The sequence below is a fragment of the Sceloporus occidentalis genome, unplaced genomic scaffold (genome assembly GCF_023333645.1).
Source record: "Sceloporus occidentalis isolate IW3139 unplaced genomic scaffold, rSceOcc1.0.p SCAF_2, whole genome shotgun sequence".
NCBI classification, from domain to species: Eukaryota; Metazoa; Chordata; class Lepidosauria; order Squamata; family Phrynosomatidae; genus Sceloporus; species Sceloporus occidentalis.
In genome coordinates this window covers 49,791,187-49,812,497 of record NW_028316982.1, presented here as the reverse complement: position 1 = coordinate 49,812,497, position 21,311 = coordinate 49,791,187, and the positions used below count along the sequence as shown (strand labels likewise).

Genomic DNA, 21,311 nt, shown 5'->3' with positions numbered 1-21,311 from the left:
TGTCATGCCAGCTTTTCTTTGTTTCTGTAACCTGTTTTCTAAAAATGTGGGGTGGATTATAACTGAGATCTGTTGGAAAGTCACCTTTATTTTTTTCAGTGTTAGAGCATTTGAATAGTTCTGACTCTTACTCTGAAATATACTGCTTTTAAAAGATCAAATATTGTACCACAGGAGTCTAGTTCTTTGATCTGTCTTGTTAGTTCTTTATTTCAGCTCATGTTGATTCTTGAGTGAGTCAAGTAGAGTGTTTGTGAGTCTCAGGAGAGCATAGCATTGAATTTCTGCGGTCTGTGTCCTTGCCTTGCTATTTTACTTGATTTCCATATTCAGCTTGGTATAACAAAATTTTATTTAATCCTACAAGTCTTGCAGAGAAGCAAACAATTCACACAGTAAAAGATGGGTACATCTGGATTTGATTCCTGGCATATACTGTAGGTACTAAATGGTATATGTCTATCCTGGAAATCATGTCTGTTGTTTTTTACCTCTATCCTTCTTTACTCCCAGGAGCTTTAAGCTGCCTCTGAGAAAGCTGGATTCAGCCTGCAGCAACTGCACACTGCGGCCCCAATCTGCCTTTTTGCCAGCCTAAGAAAAAACAGCAAAGACCCGCTCCTTTTTGCACTGGCAAAAAGCCGGCTTTTCCGCACTGCTGCAGCTTTAAGGCACTCTGGCAGTGTGCAGTGTCTAAATGCTGTGCCACTAAAGCACCTGGAAGCCAGGCAACATGAAGCTGGCTTCCAGGCATCTTGTGGACGTGTGCTGTGCATATGCCATGCCCAGCCAGCTTCTTGTTCAGGTCTGTTCTGGCTTTTTGCATGGACGATTGTTTTAGTTTTAAACACTCCACTGTATAATATCTCTCCTCCCATTATTATTAATATTAGACATCATAGCGCTTGTGGTAAGGATGAGAGCTCAGGGGTAACCTGTGAGTTAGAAAGGACCTAGAAGCATCTTTGCAAGAAAGCAATTGGGCAGTGTAGAGACAGAACTGTTGAAATCATTGCTGAGCAAAGTATTTTTAAATGCTCTCACAACACATTCTCTTGATATTTCATCCAGTCATTTTGTTAGGTCATATCTTTTGGGGTGTAGAGAGACGTGCTGTGTCCACTATGACCACATGCAGAATTGATCCACGCAGGCAAGACGCCATGAGAAGGCTCTTGGAGAGACGTCTGCAAAAGCTTCAGTCTGAGAAGGAAAATTCCTCCCACGCAGGTTGACCAGCCTTGAGCTCCCAGCTTGAAGAAATAAATACTGCTGGACAGCAAGGATCTCTTGAGGGATTTAGTCTCTTGTTGCAAGCTATTTACAAGAACACACAGTGTACCAGACAACTGTCTTGGATACTCACAGCTATATATACAAACAAAGTGCTTCGCCAGCCACCGACCACAACAACCCAACAACGGAGATTCACCTTCTCCCTTATATAGATGGTCTTCTATGAAGTCATATGGTGTCTTGCCACTAATGAAACCTTGCTGGTTTCATCCCCAGTGCAGGTTGCATCATACTATATCCCATGATGCACCCCTGGCTGACTTCACCAGCTGTGCATGTTGCATCAGATGTCCCATGATGCACAGCTTCCAAATGCTGACTCATGCACACCTGCCACTTGAACTGTAGTTACCTCTGCTGCAGTTCCACCTAGTGGCCAGAACCATGTCATTTCCAGGCCAAGTGGTGCCACATGATCCTGACAATATCATGTTTTGGCTTCTTCTATACATGTTCATTTCCTCCTTTATCCCTACCATTTTTTTTTATAATATAGTAATTTCTTCCTTAGCTCCTGCTGCTATCTTTTCTGAAGTGCATAAGATGTTAGGTCACTTTCTCATATTTTCTCTTCACTTTTGTGCTTTTTTCTGCCTCTGTTGTTCAGTGTCTTATACTTCAGTATTTCTGGCATGGATTTATTCATAGGCCTGTGGTGTTTGGGTTCTGCTGTAGGGGTATGGGGATATTTTATTTGCCCTCTTCCTTTCTGGGGGGAAAGAACTGTGTTAAAATGACGCAGAACTCCTGTGGGAAGCCTGCTGTCTGGAAGCATGTGTTGTTCTTGCATCGTTGTAGGAGAGGCTGTTTATCTCTGGCACAATGTCCAAAGGTTTATTAATGGTACCTTATCAGTTTAATTATTTATGATAAGAGGTGGTTCCATGGCTCAGATTAAAATCTCAGGCCAAGCAGGAACCTTAATAGGTGTGGCTGTTTTTCATACTTTTATGGTTGAGTGTCTATTATAGCTTTTAACAGTAGCATACATAGTAGATGCGGAAAACTTAAACAGGGATGTGTATAATCTGTGCTCCTTCCCCAAAAAAGTACTGTTGCAACAAGTACAGTTAAATTGATATAAATTATTCAGAATGCTTATTTATATACTTTATTGTAAATCTGCCTCTTGCCCTTGTTGTTCTTTAACATTTGCTCATTTTATCAAATGATCTCACAGGTGTGATTTGCAGCAGATTATCCTGGTAGCAGGACAGTGAAGAGAAATGTATGGGTGGATGTAAAGGCTTCTACCTACTGTTCCTAATACTGTTCTCATGTGCCTTTTCACAAATCCAAGAGAAGCAACAGCTTCCAGTCCAAAGAGTGCTTGTAGGGTTATTATACAAGTTTACAAGTTAACGTTTATTGTGCTAGTCAAAGGCCATGACAAAACAAGCTTATCAAAAAGCATAAAACATTTAAAACAAAAGGCACAGAATACAAAGGACAAAAAAAGTCCCAACATTTAATATGCAGTTAAAATTGTCAGCTGATAAATAGAACAAAAGGAAAAAAAGGACATATTTCCTGAATATTAATAAACTTATACAATATAATCATAAAATCTAATTAATGCTTTATGTCTCCATTGCAATTTATGGCAAGTTTATGGCCAGGTGTTTATGGATTTCAATGGCTTCCCTGTGCATTTTGACCTGATAGTTGTTGGCATAGTCCAGAATTTCAGTGTTTTCAAACAGCATTTTATGCCCAGGATGGTTTATAATGTGTTTTGTCGCTGATTTTTTTTTAAATAAACCATCCTGGGCATAAAATGCTGTTTGAAAACACTGAATTCCTGGACTATGCCAACAACTATCAGGTCAAAATGCACAGGGAAGCCATTAAAATCCATAAACACCTGGACATCTTCAACAGGAAAGAAGAAACACTTAAAGTAAACAGTCCTGGCTACCAGTCCTGAAAAACATCAAAATCAAGACCTAGCAAATGCAAATGAAAACCACCCAGGATCAGGAGTTTTCCCAGCAGACAATGAATTGTTAATTAAATAGACACCTTGTAGGCCTTGCCATTCAACAACAGAACAATACCCAGATTAACATGTAAATCGCTTCTTCTCAACCAACAAAATACACATATGCACACGCCCCACTCTCTTCCATGCCAGCATTCTCTGTAGATGCCAGCCACAGCTGCTGGCAAAACGTTTGGAAAAAACTCTCCTAGAACACGGCATCATAGCCCGAAAAACCCACAAAAAACTATAAATGACAGCCATGAAATCTTTCGACATTACAATATGAAGATAAATAGATAGTATTGATAGCAATCCAAGGTTTTCTTGTAGGACAAACAATGAATAAAATGACGAGCAAATTTGGGTGCTTCCATGGTTAATACATAATTAAATTGTGTGTCATGTTAGTATAGGAATCAGCTTAGGGCTGGACTGCAGGCTTACTAACAAACAAGTTTAATATGTTAAGAAGAGCCCCTGCCAATCAGGTCAGTTAACAAGGACTGATCTAGTCTAACATTGTGTTTTCCAATGGTGGCTGACCAGATACAGGAAGCTGAGCTGAGCATGAAAGGGTTAACCTCTGCTCTTTCTGCCCCTGCCTTCCACCATTGGCATTCAGAAACATCTTGCTTCAAAATGTGGAGAATTTTGTCTTGTCTAATAATTGTTTATAGATCAGTGCTCCAAAAATCCTGTCTAATCCTGCTTTAAAGCCACCTGATCAAGGACTTTTACCATATCAAGCAAATTCCATACATTCATCCATACATTACTGAAAGATGCACTTTGTTGTGTGACTTTTGGCACTTGGTCACTTTTCATTTGAAACTTCTGTGGCCTCTGTGCTTTCTCTGTGCTGGACCATTGCCCCCTCAGCATTTTGGCCTACGACTTCCATGAGGCCTATTCATCCTAGCCAGTGGTAATGAACGGTGGGAGTTGTGGTCCAAAACAACTGGAAGGTCAAAGGTTCCCTCCTCCTCCATACTGTATGTATTTCAACTATTGGGTGCTTTTATGTGGTATGAAATAATAGGATGGCTTTAGTATCTGGTTAGACAATGAAACACTTACATTGCTATTGAAAGCACTGAGGGTTTTAAAAAATTCTCTGTCTTCTCTTTGCCCCTTTTCCCACTCTTATTTATTCCTGCTGACACAGCACTCTCGGGTTGATCCAGAGGAACTGTTCACCAAGCTGGAGAGGATCGGCAAAGGGTCCTTTGGAGAGGTGTACAAAGGAATTGACAACCGCACTAAAGAGGTGGTAGCTATTAAGATAATTGACCTTGAGGAGGCTGAGGATGAGATTGAAGACATCCAGCAAGAGATAACAGTACTTAGTCAGTGTGACAGCCCCTACATTACCCGTTACTATGGTTCTTACTTGAAGGTAATCACAGCTACAAAGGAAGCCTGGATGGCAATGCTTGGGTTTCCAGTTACAGATGAACAACATTGTAATTTATTCACTGAAATGGGAAAATGTGGGATTTGTTTGTTTTGGTTGTTAGTTTAATAGTATTTGGATTTGCAGGGAAAACATGTTTGGGGATGGAAATGGAAAAAGAAAACAAGCCAGCTGATGATCTCTGAGCACTTTCCTCTTAAGAAATGAGTTCACAGTACTCAGCAGGCATTTCATAGGTTCCTTCTCCCATTAATTTTGTGATAAGCAGATTCCTAGCAAGTAAAGAACAGTGAGCATGTTAAGAGAACTCCATCTTCAGAGATCTTTGCACAATTGGCATCACTTAAAAGTTAAAATATCAATAGTCAATGTACACATATATTTAGCTCACTTGATATTTTTTGTAATCTAAGTAAAATTCAGAATCATACAAAAGAGGAAACATGAAACTCATGTGATGCACTCCTCTCCCTGTCTCCCAGCCTATTAATTCCAGAGCAGGCCTTTAAAATATCTTCCCCTTAAATAACTCTGTAGATTTTTGGTCTGTAGTCTAAAACTATATTCCTGATATGACCAAGCCCCCTTCTAAAAGCCCTCTGTATATTATGCACCTTCCCTATTTGCACAAGGAGACCTATATAGGAAAGCATTCAAGCATGTGATGTCATCAAAATCACCTGTAGTCTGAAATGGTACAGTCTGTCTAGCACTGTCACATGTGATTGTTTGCAGAATTCATCTCTAGAAATAACAAAAAACTATCCCCAAGAATATGTTTCATGATGTCACTAGGTCTTCAGGTCCCATTCAGGTCTTCACGTCCCATTCTATTGGTTGGGAGTTTGTTCTTCAGCAAACTGGTAATCAGTTGCAAGAGCAATTAGGGAAACATACTCCCTCTTGGTTCCAAATTGTGCAAATATCCAATGTTATTTCTTTGTCTGAAATTCAGAAACAGGCAACAAGGAAACAACTTTCATTTAAACAGTTCATGCTACCAAGTGAAACTAAAGTTAAAGGCATGCCTTCTAGGTTATACGCGTTTCTAGTCTCGATTACTTTTTCTAACCATCTAGGAAAAAATTAGTCTGGGGAAAAAGATTTGAGTACAAGCATCCTTGATTCTGACTGGGAAAATTTGTGGTTGAAAGAGCCTATGAAACTCCTGTCCTTCAGTATTTAAGAACACTGTATAAAATTAATACATTGGTGTATTTAACACCCATAAAATTGAAAGTATTTTCTAAAGGCTCAAGTGGGAATACCTGGCACCAGTTTGGCGAGTTGAGGTCTTACCACTGTATGTGGCTGTGATGCAACCTCCTTTCTATGCCTTGAGGTTACCCTTTCCCTCTCACTTATAGAAGGCCCCTTGTCAGTGACACCTGCCCAGAATTTACCCTTTATATACGTTCCCTAAATGGACAGTATAAAGGCCTAGGGTCCTATGTGTCCTCCTCTTATAAGTTTATTATGGGCCAAAACAGACTGCAGGAATAATCCAGCTTTAGGCCACTTTAACTGCCCTGGCTCAATGAAAGGGAACTTCTGGAACTGTAGTTTTGTGAGACATTTAGCCTTCTCTGTTAGAGAGCTCTGGTGTCACAACAAACTACAGTTCCCAAAATTAGCACTGAGTCATGACAGTTAAAGCGGTCTCAAAATGGATTATTTCTGCCGTCTGATTTGGCCCTGTCTTAGGTAGTGTGTTTGTCTGTGCTTTTATAGTTCAGAATTGACTCAGGCAGAGGCTTCTGTAATAACAGATAAACACTGACTTTGTAACATTTAGCAAGAAAGTAACTTAGGTAGAATAGTTCAAATATGGTATGGTTACCTTAATATAACAGTTGCAGACATTTCACAGTTTCCTCTTTACAATCTCCAGTGCACTTTCTCTCCCAGTCAGTATCCTTCTCTTGACTGTATTGAGAAACTTTGGCCAAAAACAGACAGCACCATGCTACCCCTTTATGCATTGGATTGGGTTTGTGGCAACCGCACACCGCTGCCCCAATCCGATCTTTTCCTGACGCAAAAAAGAGAGGCAGAAAGCTGCTCCTTTTTGCACCAGGGGAAGGGCACCATTGGTGCCACGGCCGTGGTTTTTTCAGTGTTTCTTTGGCATTCAGTGTTTAAACGCTGTGCCTTCAAAATGCTTCCTGCCATCTGATTTGGTGGGCAGCATGATGCCGGCTTGGAAGGGGAGGCAGGGCGTGTGGATGCCATGCCCCTACCCACCCTCCCTCCCTCAAGCCAGCTCTTTTTGCTGGTCTGTAGTGGCAGTTTGTCTCTCTCTTTACTGGCCTGTCAGAATACCTCTCTGACCCTTTCTAGGCCCAGTCAGATTCCCTACTCAAAAACCTTCCCTCTACTCAATTCCCTTCAACTCCTTTCAGTTTCCCCTCAACTCTCATCTGAACTCACAGTCACTCACTTCTGCCTTTTATATCTACTCCTTCCCCTGCAGCCCCTCCCTCACAGTCAGCCTGAAGCATAATTGGCTGTCAGGAAGCCAGGTTTGCCCAGTGACTCCATCCCAGTCATCTCCACAAGTACTTCTTTTCTGGAATTTGGTGTTTGTAGAAATCAGTAAAATTATATCACAGACAATTTTTTTTATCACCAGAGTTGGGACTACTATTTTTTTTCTATAATGCTAACAAATGTCTTTCTCATAAAGAATTTATCATATTCAATATGTATGACTGGCAGCATGTTTAGCGATTGCACATAATTGGAAAGGCTTAAATGCTATGTTACTTTCTCAGTGGTTAGACATAATTTGGAGCATCATGTTGATGGAGAAATTAACTGAAAAAAATAAGGGCTGTTAGGCATAAGGAATACCACTTTAAATTTTAAGAGACTTGGCACAGGTGTATCAGTTATGCAAAAGAAAATGCCAGTCTTATCGCTCCCCTTTCTTCACATGCTGATTTTTGGAAAGATACTTTATTATAATTGTTTTCATCTAAGTTGGAGATTTCTTATTTGGTCAGGAAACATCAGCTCAGTATCCTTCAATATACTGAATCTTTGATGTTGGTTATTGGTTTGTTTATTATGTTTTAGTAAAGATTTTAAGTAAAAAAAACCCTAATAAGAAACATATTTCTTTGTCCAACTCACAGGGCACCAAACTCTGGATAATCATGGAGTACTTGGGAGGTGGCTCAGCACTGGATCTAGTAAGTATCTCTGTTCATTTCTGATACTGTGTTGACATTCAGCCTGGAACATAGAATTTAAGTGAATGGAGCCTTGGTTCCAGGAAGCATAATCTCAAGTCATAGTAGAGAACTGCCACATCATGCAAATTCCTCATATTGCTCAACCAAATTCACTTTATCCAATGAGTTTATGAAGGAAAATCTCAGTGTCGTTCAGCAATTCAAGCCTAGTTGTAAGTGGAGATTTCCTCTGATCCTGCTTATTTTTCTGTATAAGTTTATGGGTGTGGTATTGACTGGAGTTGAATTCTTCTCTCTCTTTTTTCCTCCATCCCATCAGTGAATGAATATTCCACACATCCAAGTTAAAGCTTTGTTAAACAGGGAAGGTTGGACAACTTTTGTATAAGGCTTTTCATTACCAAGGCCTACTCAGCCACTCCCTGGCCATCTTTCTACCTTTTCTTGCAGCTCAAGCCTGGTCCCTTAGAAGAGACCTACATTGCCACCATCCTGCGAGAAATATTAAAGGGTTTGGATTATCTTCATTCTGAGAGGAAAATCCACAGAGACATCAAAGGTCAGGCTTGCAAAAGACACACCTCTATTCCTCTCCTATCAGACCAGTGAGGTCATGTTTGCTTTTTAATTTGCAGCAATATCCTCAGGGAAAACAAATCTAGCTGAGACATCTCCATTTCGGGATTAAGGAGTCTGGTTTTTGGTGCTGATCTCTGCACCTATTAGAGTAGTCAGAAAAATGCTGATTTTTTTTTTTTTTTAAGTATAGGTTTTGTGATTATGAAAGGAGGAAAAAGGCTTCAGTGAAACTGGTGTCTGCAACAGGGGTTGGGACAAGAGGAAACCTGACTTCCACTTGTTAGATAAGATAACAGGATGTCATCATTCTGCAGAAATCCCAGGCTCTGCCTGCCACCTATGAGTGTTTGTTCAAATTGTGAAATATATAGGGGTTTAGTGAAATGTGTATGTAAGTTACTTGAAATAAGCACATCAGCACTTGGGATCACAGTCACAATTCCATTTATGTATTAAAGTAATTTATTGGTTATCCAAGTTATATAAAATAAGGATTGAGATTTGGCTTCATAGAGAGTAACAGGCAGACTTAAGCGCGGTACAGAGTGCCAAAAAGAGGTGCCGGGGAGGCGCCTCTCCTTGCTCTGCAGCAGCGCCGCAGCAACCAAATTGTGCAGCACTGCTGCGTAGCAAGAAAGGAGCGTGTGGAAGCCGCTCCAAAGCGCCAGCAATGGTGTGATGACATGCCAGCGGTGCAGCCCCATTCGGAGGCTGCGCTACTGGCATGTCATCGCTGCGCGCACCATCTGCACCTGCGGCGCACCCATGATGTGCTAGGGTTGCAGGGGGCCTGCCCATCCCCAAGCAACCCTAGCACATCATGGGCATGCTGCAAAGGGCCTGTCTGTACTGGGCCTTACATTAATCACTTAAAAACAATTGCTGAGACCTTGGTCCATCATTATATAAACATGCGTCCTATAATTCTGAGGATGCTTTAATTGACAACTTAAATTAATCACTTTTTTAAAAAATTGCTAGGACCTGTAATTCATCAAAATGTAAGCATTATTTCTGATTCTCATGGTTTGCAATCTTTTACGGTCTTGAAGTAAGCTCCCTGAAATGCTTGCAGTACCATTTCCAAGATTGTATGGAAAAGGAACCAAGTAAGAGGGAGAGGAGACTGGAAATGGTGTAGTGGGGAAGTAGGCTTAAATAACAGTCAGCACATCAGGCAAGACAACACCATTTGTCCTGCTTCCGTCCTGCTATTACCTTACTTCTGAAGGTATAAAGCAGGGATGGGCAACACCTGGACCATGAATAATTGTAAACAAAGTACATTGGGTATGTGCTCTTTGTTTTACATATAAGATGCCACTTGTCAAGGTAAAAGGTTACTGTTTTGTTGTTTTGTGGCAAATTCAGCAGTGGGGATGTGTATTGGGTTTAGGGTAGGCTCCCTGTGTGGTTTCTTAACAACCAGAACCTCATCCTTCCTGTCTTATTAGGTTGGACTGAGAGCTGTAGAGAGGATTGACTCAATTGCCAGTTGTGTTATTTCTCCTCTTCTAGCCTAGGGATGTACACAAAATGGTTTATTAGAGTTTTAAAAAGGCATAACTTCTTATTGAAAGAGAGATACAGTGCACTGTGTGATCATTTGATTCAAAAGTATTTCTGTGCCTTTTTTTGTATTAACAGCAGCCAACGTGCTACTTTCAGAGCAAGGGGATGTGAAATTAGCTGATTTTGGTGTGGCTGGCCAACTCACAGACACTCAGATCAAGAGAAACACTTTTGTTGGGACACCTTTTTGGATGGCACCTGAAGTCATCAAGCAGTCAGCCTATGACTTCAAGGTGAGTGAGAGGAGAAGGCAAAAGCTTACAGTCATCAGCTCATTGTTTAGAATTCATGACATGTTTTCTGAGAAAGTGATGGACAAAGGGTGCAGAAAAGTACATGGCTGTGAAACTGGCATGGTGGGAGTACATTCAGGCCTAATTGCTTTGCAGAGAATGTGTGTAAGAGTGCATGAGAAAGTGTGTGTGAATTGGGTGAGTTTGTCCACCTTGGCTTTGGCTCTTTCTGCAGTTATCATGTTCTCTGCTCTGCCCACTCCATTGATATCCCAGAGGGAATGTGCATCATAAATTGTGTCAAGTTCCTCTCCCCGCCTTGCTGTAATCCTAATAATTGGTTATTCATACTTTGTGATATAAAATAATTAGCTGGACTCACTGCAAAGGGGGGGACATTCCTATTAGCATGTTTTAGTAAAAAAAAAGGTCTGTTTGAATTTTGTTGACCACATTAATTTGGTCAAATGAGCATCTGGAACTTTATACAAGAAACTGCTGGGAATATTGGTTAAGATCTTCCACTTTTAACCTACAGACATAAGTTGTTCTTCATGTATAGTACTGATATATTGACCAAGGCCTAAAACAGATGGGCCAAATGACACAGTTTCCTGCCGTGTTTGGGGCATAGTGTTTAGACGATGCACACCCCAAACATGTAGAGAAATTGTGCCAGACCCGTGTCATTGCTGAAGAACTGGGCCTAAAAGGAACTGTAAAATAATGTTCAAAACAGCGACTGTGGCCTCGATCAAGGTTGAGCACTTGCAGTCACTGCAGCGCCAGAATGAATGGTGCCGGTGTGGCCCTGCTGCTATTTTTTTCGGCCCATCTGTTTCAGGCCTAAATGTTGCTATTGAAGATAGAGAGCAATGCTTTCTATAGGCTGTAAAATTTCAATCAAAGAGCTAGCAAGGCTGACTACAGACTACAAAAAGAGAGTATGGAAATGTGGTACAGCTCTCATTTTCTTCTTGCTATCTTTGGTCTAATAGTCCAACCATCAAGGCTGCCTTTTTTTCTTTCTTTCCTTTCCTTTTAGTAAGCTTTGATTTCATAAAAATGCTTCATGCTAAGCCACATGTCTTTGTGATCCTGTGAATCTGTCAATCATAAAATGATTTCTTTTCTTATAAGTAATGTTCATTTAGGCTTAGATCAGAGAGGTGGCAAAATGATGATCACACAGTTGTCATGCACTTGCATGTGGAAGTAGGGCAAATCAATAAGCAGGATAATATTGGCGGAGTGAATGATTGTATCTGGATTTTTCCTGTGAACTGAGATAAAAGCTTTTTGTGCAGTGTCTCCATGTGCAGTACAATGGGAATGTGTTCTGAATACATTCTCTTTCCTTCTGTTTCCAGGCAGATATTTGGTCCCTTGGCATTACTGCTATTGAACTGGCAAAGGGAGAGCCTCCGAATTCTGACCTACATCCTATGAGAGTTCTCTTCCTGATTCCCAAAAACAACCCTCCAACATTAGAGGGACACCACAGTAAACCCTTTAAGGAATTTGTGGAGGCCTGCCTTAACAAGGACCCTAGATTTGTAAGTAATGTTCTTCCTTCTTACAGATAGAGCCCCAAGTGTTGGGTGAAAGAGACCTCCTCAAGGTCATGTTATCTAGCAGCTTCTAGTTAAAAAACTACTAATGCTTTTCTTAGTGGACATGGGCCAACAGCAAGGGGCCATAGCAGGCCTGAATCATTTTCCAAATGAAAAGTCTTTCCAAAAAGCCCACATACTGGCTTTGATTTTGGCCAGTGCAAGCAAACCTTATCTTGTCTCCTCTGCTTCACAGAGGCCCACTGCAAAGGAACTGCTAAAGCACAAATTTATTACACGTTATACCAAGAAAACATCATTTCTCATGGAGCTTATTGATCGGTACAAACGCTGGAAGTCAGAAGGGCATGGTGAGGATTCAAGCTCAGATGACTCTGACATGTACGTAGTTCTTCAGTTATTCCTGTTCTCTCTATAGGCATGATCACCCTCATATTATAACTTCATTTCAGTTGCTATTGAGAAAGGTCTTTGTACACTGTAAATCTGGACAAAAAACTCCGCTAAGCATTTTCTTTTAGGTTAAGCCAATAATAATATTGTGTGGCTTGCTGGGGATGGGCAAAGTAATGGGAGCAAACCTATGACTTGTCTTGCTGGTTGTTTCCATAAGAAGAGAGGAATGGAACACAGGGATCCCTAGTTCCAGGGAGTGAGTTGGGCATCTACTAGACAAAATGGGGATTCTGTGTATTTGACCCCAAGTACTTTGTAGCCTGGATAGGAAGTGGCCTGGCAAGTGTGTATAGCTTCCTTTACTTGGCATTGCATTTAGATATGAGCTGCCTTTGTACCTCTCTGTTTGTAGTGATGGAGATGCAGATGAAAGAGATCAAGGACCCATTTGGACTTTCCCACCAACCATTCGCCCCAATTCCTTGAACAAACTGCACAAAGGGATGGTTCATCCTGGGTCCCAAAAGGTCAGTTTGGTGTTCAAGGCAGCTGAAGAAGTTATCCAAATCACTGTTGTAGGTCTGGAAGAACTGCAGCTTACGCTGCTCAGATTGTTTCTTTTAGGTTGTGGGATTTTGTGCTGAGCAGGCCAAGGGAGCCTATGGGCCTAAGGATTTCAAACTATGGGTTTGAGTGATGTGATTGTGTGTCTGAGGCTAATGAGGGCTTTAGACTACCAGCATCTTGAGACCTACAGGTGTCCCACGCTGTAGTAATACACCAAGAATGTAGAATTTTTGTCAAGAATGGCAATATGGCTTCCAAAGAGATTTGGATAAAAATACTGGGCTCCTGACATATATGTTTCTGTTCCTGCCAGTACCATACTTTCCCTTTATGTTCCTTTTGAAGAGAGTGACAGCTGCTGTGTCTGCAGCAGAAACTAGAAGGTTTAAATGAATGTTTTCCCCATATAGTTTTCCCTCTCTTCCTGCCATGGCAAGTGGATTAATGTTGCTTGCCAGTACAAATCATTTTTGTGGTTAAAAGAGAAAATAACAGTTTGGCAGGACTGTACAGGCAAACATTAACTGGCAACCTTTTTTTTCTTCCTTTTCAAGCCTGCTGAACCCATCAAGCGGCAGCCACGGTCTCAATCTCTTTCCACCCTTGTTCGACCTGTCTTTGGAGAGGTGAGGCAGTGGCAGGATTTGACTTTTCTCATACACTTGCCTCTAACACCTGAAGGGGTTTGTTGAGAAATGTAAGGCTTTGAGTTAGGAAAGAGTGGAGTAGAAGCTTAAGAACAGGTGATGTATCTGCATGATTCAGTAGTGATGCATTTGTTTATTGCTTCTAGTGGCTTCAGAGCTCTGACAGTTTTATCTGAACATAGATGGTGATGCTTCAGCTTTTCCTACCACATATTCCCTTCTGCTCATGCATGTGAATACATGTGAACAGCAAGCAGCTGTGGCTCATAAGATTAACCAAGTGGGGGGCAAGCTTTCAGCACCATGGACAGTTTTTCCCATGTGTACTGCATTCACACATGAAATAGGGGTAGAGAGGTTATCTTTTCACAGGAAAAAGTGTACTCAAATGAGGAGGACAACACCCTACCTCTCCTCTGCCTTACCTTAGCAACATTCTTTTCAGCAATCTTCTCTTCAGTCCCACTGTCTGGGAGAAAATTGCCTGAAACAAGGGAGTGCAGGGGAGTAGGCAAGGTTTTTCCTCTCTATGCTTAAAGACAAGAAAGACTCCTCCCCTCCTCACTTTGTGTGGGTAGTCACTTGAATGCACATGCTTGTGCCATCGTGTCTACTTTGGCTCTTGTGTCCAATGCTTGGAGCTAAGGATGTAATAAAATGATAACAATTATGCTGGATGTGTATGTAAAGAAGTGCTTTCCAGCAAAGAACAGAATTTCATGTGTCAGTTTTCCTTGTCTGTCCTATAAAGTGGATTTATTTATTGCTCACTGGGCTTTGCCTGTTGTCCCATTATCCTTCTAGATTGTGATGTGTTGAGTGTAATATGAAGTAACTCTTTCTCAAAGAGAAAAATAAAAACTAAATGAAGTAGTTGGTATTAAACAATACATTTAGCTCTGAGGTCTTGTTTGTCTATAGGCTAGATGGTGTTCTGTGTAATCTAGCAGGACTCATTTCCTTCCACCAGGGGGACTAGAATAGACTTTGTTCTCTCAGAGTATTAGTATTAAGCCTTTCTGTGTTCTACGTCCCGACAACGTGGGAGGCAGCCTGAATTTAGCAAAGGACAACTAGATTGATCCTTGGATTACAAGCCAGGCTCTCTGAGGACAGGTCAAATGACTTAATTTGCATAGCTGATAGATGGGGTGTGTATGTGTGTGTCATTTTTCAGTGGAACGCAGTTACTCAGCTTTACATTACCTAATGTGTGCAGTGTTTGTGCTTTCATACTTAGATTGGTCTAAACATGTGGCCCAAAACTTCCAGGCACTGCATTCAAAATTTTATGTAAAAATTAGTAATTTCAAATTTGGTTTCAAAATATTTGACAGTTGTTTTAGCCTATGAAGCAGACAATGTATGGTGTGCTGAGTAAGGGTGAAGTAAGGAATAAATGGGTGTTAAGATTCTTCATATGACAAAATGGGCCACTGGTTAACAAAATAGCTCCTTAACCCCCCTATATTCCTAAGACAATGGATAGAGATGCCTTCTTTAGCTCTTGCTTTGAATTTGCTAAGTGAGATGTCAGGAATCATTTGTGTGTTTTAGTAAAGCTGTATGTTGTTTATATGGGGCTGCCAGTTTATCATGGGTACTGGCTTTTAGCATACACTCATGAATAAAGCAAACAATTGGGTTGGAGAATAATGCAGGATGGTTCACTGCTTAATCTGACAAATGTTTCCTGAATTCATAAGGTTAAGAGAAATGAGAACGTACACCCTCTTTCTCAATACTTCTCTGGAAATACATCTCAATGATGTCAGGCAAATTGTTTGTAGTACTGCAGCCTTAAATTGTATTAGACTTGCCTCTGTTCCAGTGTTATTGTGCAGGGGAAAATGCACTACTATATCACAGTGCCAGTTAATGCTATCACCTCAGGCAAAAACAGCAATTTTGTTACTCCTACTTAGACTTTCCTGATGTTCCAAACCATTTGCTAATTAACTTCTTGGCAGCTCAAAGACAAGCATAAGCAGACTGGAGGGAATGTAGGAGCCATGGAGGAACTGGAGAATGCCTTTGGCCTAGCTGAAGAATCTTGTCCAGGAATCTCTGACAAATTAATTGCACACATGGTGGAGCGAGTGCAAAGGTAAAAGTGTTTATGTTTGCTAAATTGACTAGATTAATTTTTGGTGCAGGGTGGGGCCAATCCTTTGGTTGACAGTTGGATGGAATAGTGAAATCTAAGACTTTACTGGGAACTGAATGCAGAAATAAGGAATAGCCGTTAATCTGGGCCATTTATTTTTAGATAAACATGGTGTTGGATATTTGGCCTGAGGCCATTGTTTACCATATATATATTTGATTAAAAGTTGACCTCATGTATAAGTCGAGGGCAGGTTTTGGGGCCAAAATTATGGATAGGGATATGACCTGTGGATAAGTCAAGGGTAAAACCTAGTAGGCACAGGCGAGGCTAAGAAAATGTACATGTCAAAAAGGATAAAAAGGCAAAGCAGAGCAAATGACTATGTTAGCAGTGATTATAGTCTTTAACTTTGATGTAATAATTTTGTCTAATTTTAACCGAGAAAAGCTGACAAACATACACAAATGTCTTATTCAAAATCTTCAAAGCCCGATTCTTTTTGGGGCGCCTCTGAGGGGAAGCACTAAAGAGCTGTCACCACATTTTTCCCGCCCAGGCATTCAAACAGGCCAGAAGTGCTGCTGTGGCAGAGTGTAGAGTGGGTTGGAGCTTCTTTTAGGATGGACTAAGCTCTCACCTTTCAACACTTGACCCAGAGAAGGCTCTTTTTTTGATCAGAGTTAAAGTACAGTACTTACATCGAACCTTACAATCAATGTACATTGATAAGTCAACTGAAGTTTTTTGAGTCAATGTTTTGACTAAAAATTCTAAACTTATACATGAGTATATACAGTAATTCATTTTGGGGAGGGGTGTTGAATTTGAAGAAAACAGATATGAGGATGACCTATGAAGCCATAGAAATCTCCTTTCCTCTCTCTTCCTCAGATTCTCACATAGTAGGAACCACCTGACTTCAGCACGCTGAAGAGTCCACTCTGTTGCTGATAGGAGGAAGGATGGCTCCCCCCCAGCTCCACAAGAACTGTGTCTTGAATCCATCACCATCTCTGCTGTTGGATGTTAACATTGTGCTATGGATTCCCAGACATTTCAGAGCCTTTGTATGTGTGTGTTTTTGTGACCACCCAAGATGGGATTCGCAACACAAATTATCATGGACTACTTTACAGAGCCCTAGAAGGGTAATTTCTACAGTGTATTTCATGGAGGTTTTTAATTGTATCCAATTTTTCTCAGGTCAGAACTCGTTTCAGAGCAAAATCCTGACTGCTGGAAAATGGAAATTCATAGATAAACACATTCCAAAAGGGAAGTAGGACTGTGGTAGTTCCGTTGCTCTTGCCAGAGATAAAGTGTATTTGAGGTTATTGATAAGTGAGGAGGAACTATCACCATGCTGGTGCTAATCCAAGAGAGCCTTGTAATGTGTTCCTCCATAGCTAAGAGAAGATTGGGCTAGCAGTTGCTGAGACAGGTGAAGTTTGCCTTCTCCTTCTCCTATCTGTCTACTTGTTCCTTTTGTGGGGTAGGTTTGACTGCTGCTGTACTCTGCACTAGCCCATTCACTGAAAACAGCTTGGAGCTGATGCTCTCCTCCCCAAGGCCTTTTGCTGCTACTTTGTACCTTACAGATGAACACTCACTCAGTTAAAATATTTTGGCAGAGTATTATGTACTTTTCAAAAAACGGAGGGAAACTAAATGCTTAGTTGCTACTGCAGTTTAGTGAAGGAGTGAGCGTCTACACAAAGTCCTCAAGTTTTGTAGAGGTTTATGATTGTATTAAATTTGGTTTGAGATTTTCAGTTAATTGAAAAATGTGTGGTGCCAACAGCTGGAAGAAGTCCTACCTGACATTCCCCAAACATATTCTGTGTTGTTCCTCCACTGCTCAGAATTAATATATTAAGCATGTCAGATTCCAACTAGCTCTTCCTCTCCAGTGGTAATGTAGGAGACCAAGAGCAGCCACACATATTAAAGATTGCCAGTATGAAGTGTCAGTTCCTGAAAGTGTAGAGGCCTTTAGTGACTGACAGCAATTTTGAGGACTGGCTCTGAGAAGAGCATGTGACTGTTTAATTTTGGGTGGAAGGAAGACTTTTTGGCATATCTTCCATTTATAGTATGAGAAATGTTAATGGAGAAGACTGTATTCATGGTATTTATAGAGTATGCTGGAACAATATCTTAAGAACTGTAGTTGTTAAGTAACCCAGGCAGGAAGATAAAGAATATTTTTCCTTTACTATTATCCCCAGGACTGCTTATGAAGTAGATGGGGTTATTTAGAAGAGGAAAATAAGAAGTTGCTACTTTGTGCTATTCATAAAAGGTACCTTATAGTAACTTACACAGTGTCACCAGAAAAAGTTTTCAAAAGTGTCTCCAATAATTAGAGCAACAAAGACTTAATTTTAAAATGAGCAGTGAAAGGGATCTGCCACTTCCAATAAAATTAACTTGTCAAGTAAATATATGACATTGTGCTTATTTATGCATTAATACCAGAAACACCAAAGCAAGAATAATGTTCCTCCAAAGGGACAAAAACAGTTATTGGTTTTATCTAATATATTGCAAGATTTCAGTTACACTGAACAAAGGCCAGTGATATCTGCTACAGGGCTCATATAGACACCTGCCCCAAGAGTGATATTTTGCTCAGGTTTATGACCTGGATTTAATTGTAGATCACTCATGGCACACTTACAGCTATAGGTAAGTTAAAAAGCTTTTGTTACGGTTATGATCTGCATAGTTATGTATCAGAACCTTAAGAATAAGCCAGACTAGAGTGAGTGCAGGTAGATATTTCTTAGAGAGCTGGAGCACTTTTTTGAAATGAATATTCTCAGTAGGCTATGACAATTATTAGAGTGCCATATATAAAGGTCTACAATAGTTTTATTTCCAAAAACAGGACAACTAATAAATAAAAAAATACATTTAACTTACATTGAATGGCCATTACAATAGAAGTCTTTAGCATTTTGCAGCTTATCAATGAAGACGTCAAACGATAAACACTGTCTTCCCTTTAAGTTCTATGTGGGCACCCACCCCTAACATTTTACCTAGAAGACTGATTCAGACCCATACAATGTTTGGATCAATCTTAGGAATAATGAAGGGACCGGAATCTGAACTTTCCCTATCACTCCCTTAGTCTCCCATACTACAAAAAGCAATGTTAAATATATAAATATTTTTCATCCCAGCCTGTTTCCTTTAAAATACACTACCCAACACCACATTGTTGTTCAATATAGCATAACATGTTAATTAAACTTTGATTTAAGATCAACCATCATCAAACCACCAAGCTACTTTCCACTGCTATCCAAGGGCAACATTGTCTTAATAAAGGTATTGTCCAAAGGTGTATTCTGGATTTCTTTTTCCTGGGCTGACACCACTGTATTTTTTAAAATGACTTATGTTGATGTTTGCCATGGAAGATTTCACATCTTAACAGAAAATTCAGTATACTGTCTGCCATGATGCTTGGTGCCATTGCCCTAAGTTATAGGAGAGATTTATATGACCAGATTTTATCCCTGCTTTGCAGAGGTATATTAACAGATTTCAACAAGCCATGTTACTTTCTGAAGTGTGTTTGTCTGCTTTGGGAAAATAAAAAGGGTGAAGCTTTCAGGAAGACTAATATTAATGTGAACATAAGTTGCAGCATGCAAGGCATGTCTGGCTGGTAGGCTGCCAGAACAAGTTGCACAAGGACTGTTTAGCTAGAGTTCAGCATTAACATAGGAAGCCACTTGAAAGCCATCAAACTTTACAGTCAGCCAGACACCATCACCAAATGCTATTCATTTAAGTTTTAAAGACATATGTCATATAAATTCATCAGCCACAATTTTTCCATGGCAACCAACTTGGCCACAGTAATAGCAGATAACTTCTTTTTTATTACTCTCAGGCTCAGACTTCTGCCCCCTTTCTGCCATGCTTACAGAAAATTAACATATAACAGAGACCCAGCTCTGGTGCTTTCAGTTTGTGGTCTTTCCTTTTTCATCCTTTGGGATGAGGAGACTTGACCTTCCAGGAGAACTTGTGGCTCTCTTTATCACTTCCATCCACCTGATGAGAGAACAGAACACAAGAGCTTAGCTACCTGCCAATTATTCTTTGAACAAGTTATGCAAAATTATTTTCGGTTACACAAAATTATTTTTGGTGAGGATATTAACCCTTTCTACTATTTTTTTGGTATTGTAAGCATTAATAATTTGCTGTGTTCATGATACAAGTAGATTAAAGTGAGAATACTCCTTATCTATATACCAGGGGACTGTCAGTTGATACCCCTTCTCTTCCATTGCTTAGTGTAAAGCATGTACCAGATCACCCCTCAAAAGGAGTCATAGAATAAAGTGAAGCTGCTCTACCTCCGGTTCTCTGTAAATATCACACAATTGTTCTGTCTCACCCAGCCCAGAAAGAACAGGTAAATCAACAAGCTGCCTATTAGTGAATTTGAACAGTGGCATATTGTATTTATGCTGCACCACCCTTCAGGTCTGGCGTATCGATCAAATGTATATTCCCAAGAATCTTGTGGGCATAACTGACCACCAGGTGAAGATACTTAGTTCACATCCCTCTGCACCTACATAGCACAGCCTTGTCAGTTGACTTTATCCTCAATGAAACCCAGTGTAAAACATGTTCTTTAGACTGGATCTGCTGATGTGTGTGATAGAAGGAACTGGCAAAATGCTGAACTTCTAGCAACCCTAGCTAGCATATTCAGTGCTAAGGAACTGCAGTCCAACTACATTTAGGGAGTTTCACTTTTACTGCACCTGTATTATAACATGATAATTAACCCTGACAGCGGTGGGATAATCTGAAAACAATAACTGTAGAGCTGTAGTCCACTTGGAAGATGTACACTGAAAACTGACCTATACACCATTCAAGAACTGTTCTCCATATCCTTTTCCCTTCCTACTTCAATTAGCAATATCAACAAATACTGCTCTTGGCATTTATCCTATATCTTCATGAAGATAAAGCTTGAACAGGATGCTTCTATTCTATTGCCTGTGAAAATAATGTCATTGGTTGGATTCTGTGTGGCAGTTTCTTTGAGGGAAGATCTGAATGTAATGAATGGTCTCTTACTATAAAGATGCAGTAATTCAGATTTACTCATGAAGAGTCCGGTTGACATTTCCAAAAATGTTGAAGACATTGAGGCAGGGATAGTTCTTCCTTAGTTTTTTCAGAAATAAATGGATATTTTATCCTTATCAGTTCTAAGCTTATGGTACTACTTTAAAAACAATCAATCAATCTTTATTAATGCTTAAGCCAAAGGCCTGAGAAGGTTACTTTCCAAACTAGAGGCATTTTGTTCCAAGGAAAAGCTTGTTATCAACTATAATAAAACAAAGGTAATGGTTTTTGGGAAAAGACACTCTGATTTTCGTTGTTCTATTAACGGTCATCAGATTGAACAATGCCGAGAATTTAAGTATCTTGGCATTTACTTCACAGAAAACCTCTCCTGGAAGTCCCACATAGAAGCTAGTAGAGCAGTAGCTGTGAGATCAATTGGAGCAATCCTTAGATTCTATAACCAGGCAGGGGGTCATCTAGTTGCACCTGCTGTAAAAATATTTCAGAGTAAAGTTATAACCCACATTCTTTATGGCGCTGCTGTGTGGGGTTGGGATGATTCCCAATTGGTCAAACTGGAGGCCATCCAGAATACATTTCTCAGGAAATTGCTCCTACTCCCACCCG

The 21,311-nt window shown here is 40.3% G+C and overlaps 2 protein-coding genes across 7 annotated transcripts in view; one reads left to right on the top strand and one right to left on the bottom strand.

Moving 5' to 3' along the window:
• Positions 1-19,193, top strand: part of STK25 (serine/threonine kinase 25) — a 29,359-nt gene extending 10,166 nt beyond the window's left edge. For 2 of the 3 annotated variants that reach the window (XM_089509322.1, XM_089509323.1), the window contains 10 exons: positions 4,446-4,676; positions 7,832-7,888; positions 8,342-8,450; positions 10,118-10,275; positions 11,646-11,831; positions 12,085-12,230; positions 12,658-12,772; positions 13,367-13,438; positions 15,430-15,566; positions 16,461-19,193. In XM_089509322.1, the coding sequence (XP_089365448.1) occupies positions 4,446-4,676; positions 7,832-7,888; positions 8,342-8,450; positions 10,118-10,275; positions 11,646-11,831; positions 12,085-12,230; positions 12,658-12,772; positions 13,367-13,438; positions 15,430-15,566; positions 16,461-16,500 (1,251 nt within the window). In that variant the 3' untranslated portion in view covers positions 16,501-19,193. Of the gene's footprint in view, positions 1-4,445; positions 4,677-7,831; positions 7,889-8,341; positions 8,451-10,117; positions 10,276-11,645; positions 11,832-12,084; positions 12,231-12,657; positions 12,773-13,366; positions 13,439-15,429; positions 15,567-16,460 lie in introns of those variants that run through there. The other variant, XM_089509325.1, reaches the window with a different exon arrangement.
• The window catches only part of FARP2 (FERM, ARH/RhoGEF and pleckstrin domain protein 2), a 97,057-nt gene continuing 94,831 nt past the window's right edge, over positions 19,086-21,311 (bottom strand). For all 4 annotated transcript variants that reach the window (XM_089509321.1, XM_089509317.1, XM_089509319.1 and 1 more), the window contains one exon: positions 19,086-19,640. In XM_089509321.1, the coding sequence (XP_089365447.1) occupies positions 19,550-19,640 (91 nt within the window). In that variant the 3' untranslated portion in view covers positions 19,086-19,549. The remainder of the gene's footprint in view (positions 19,641-21,311) is intronic.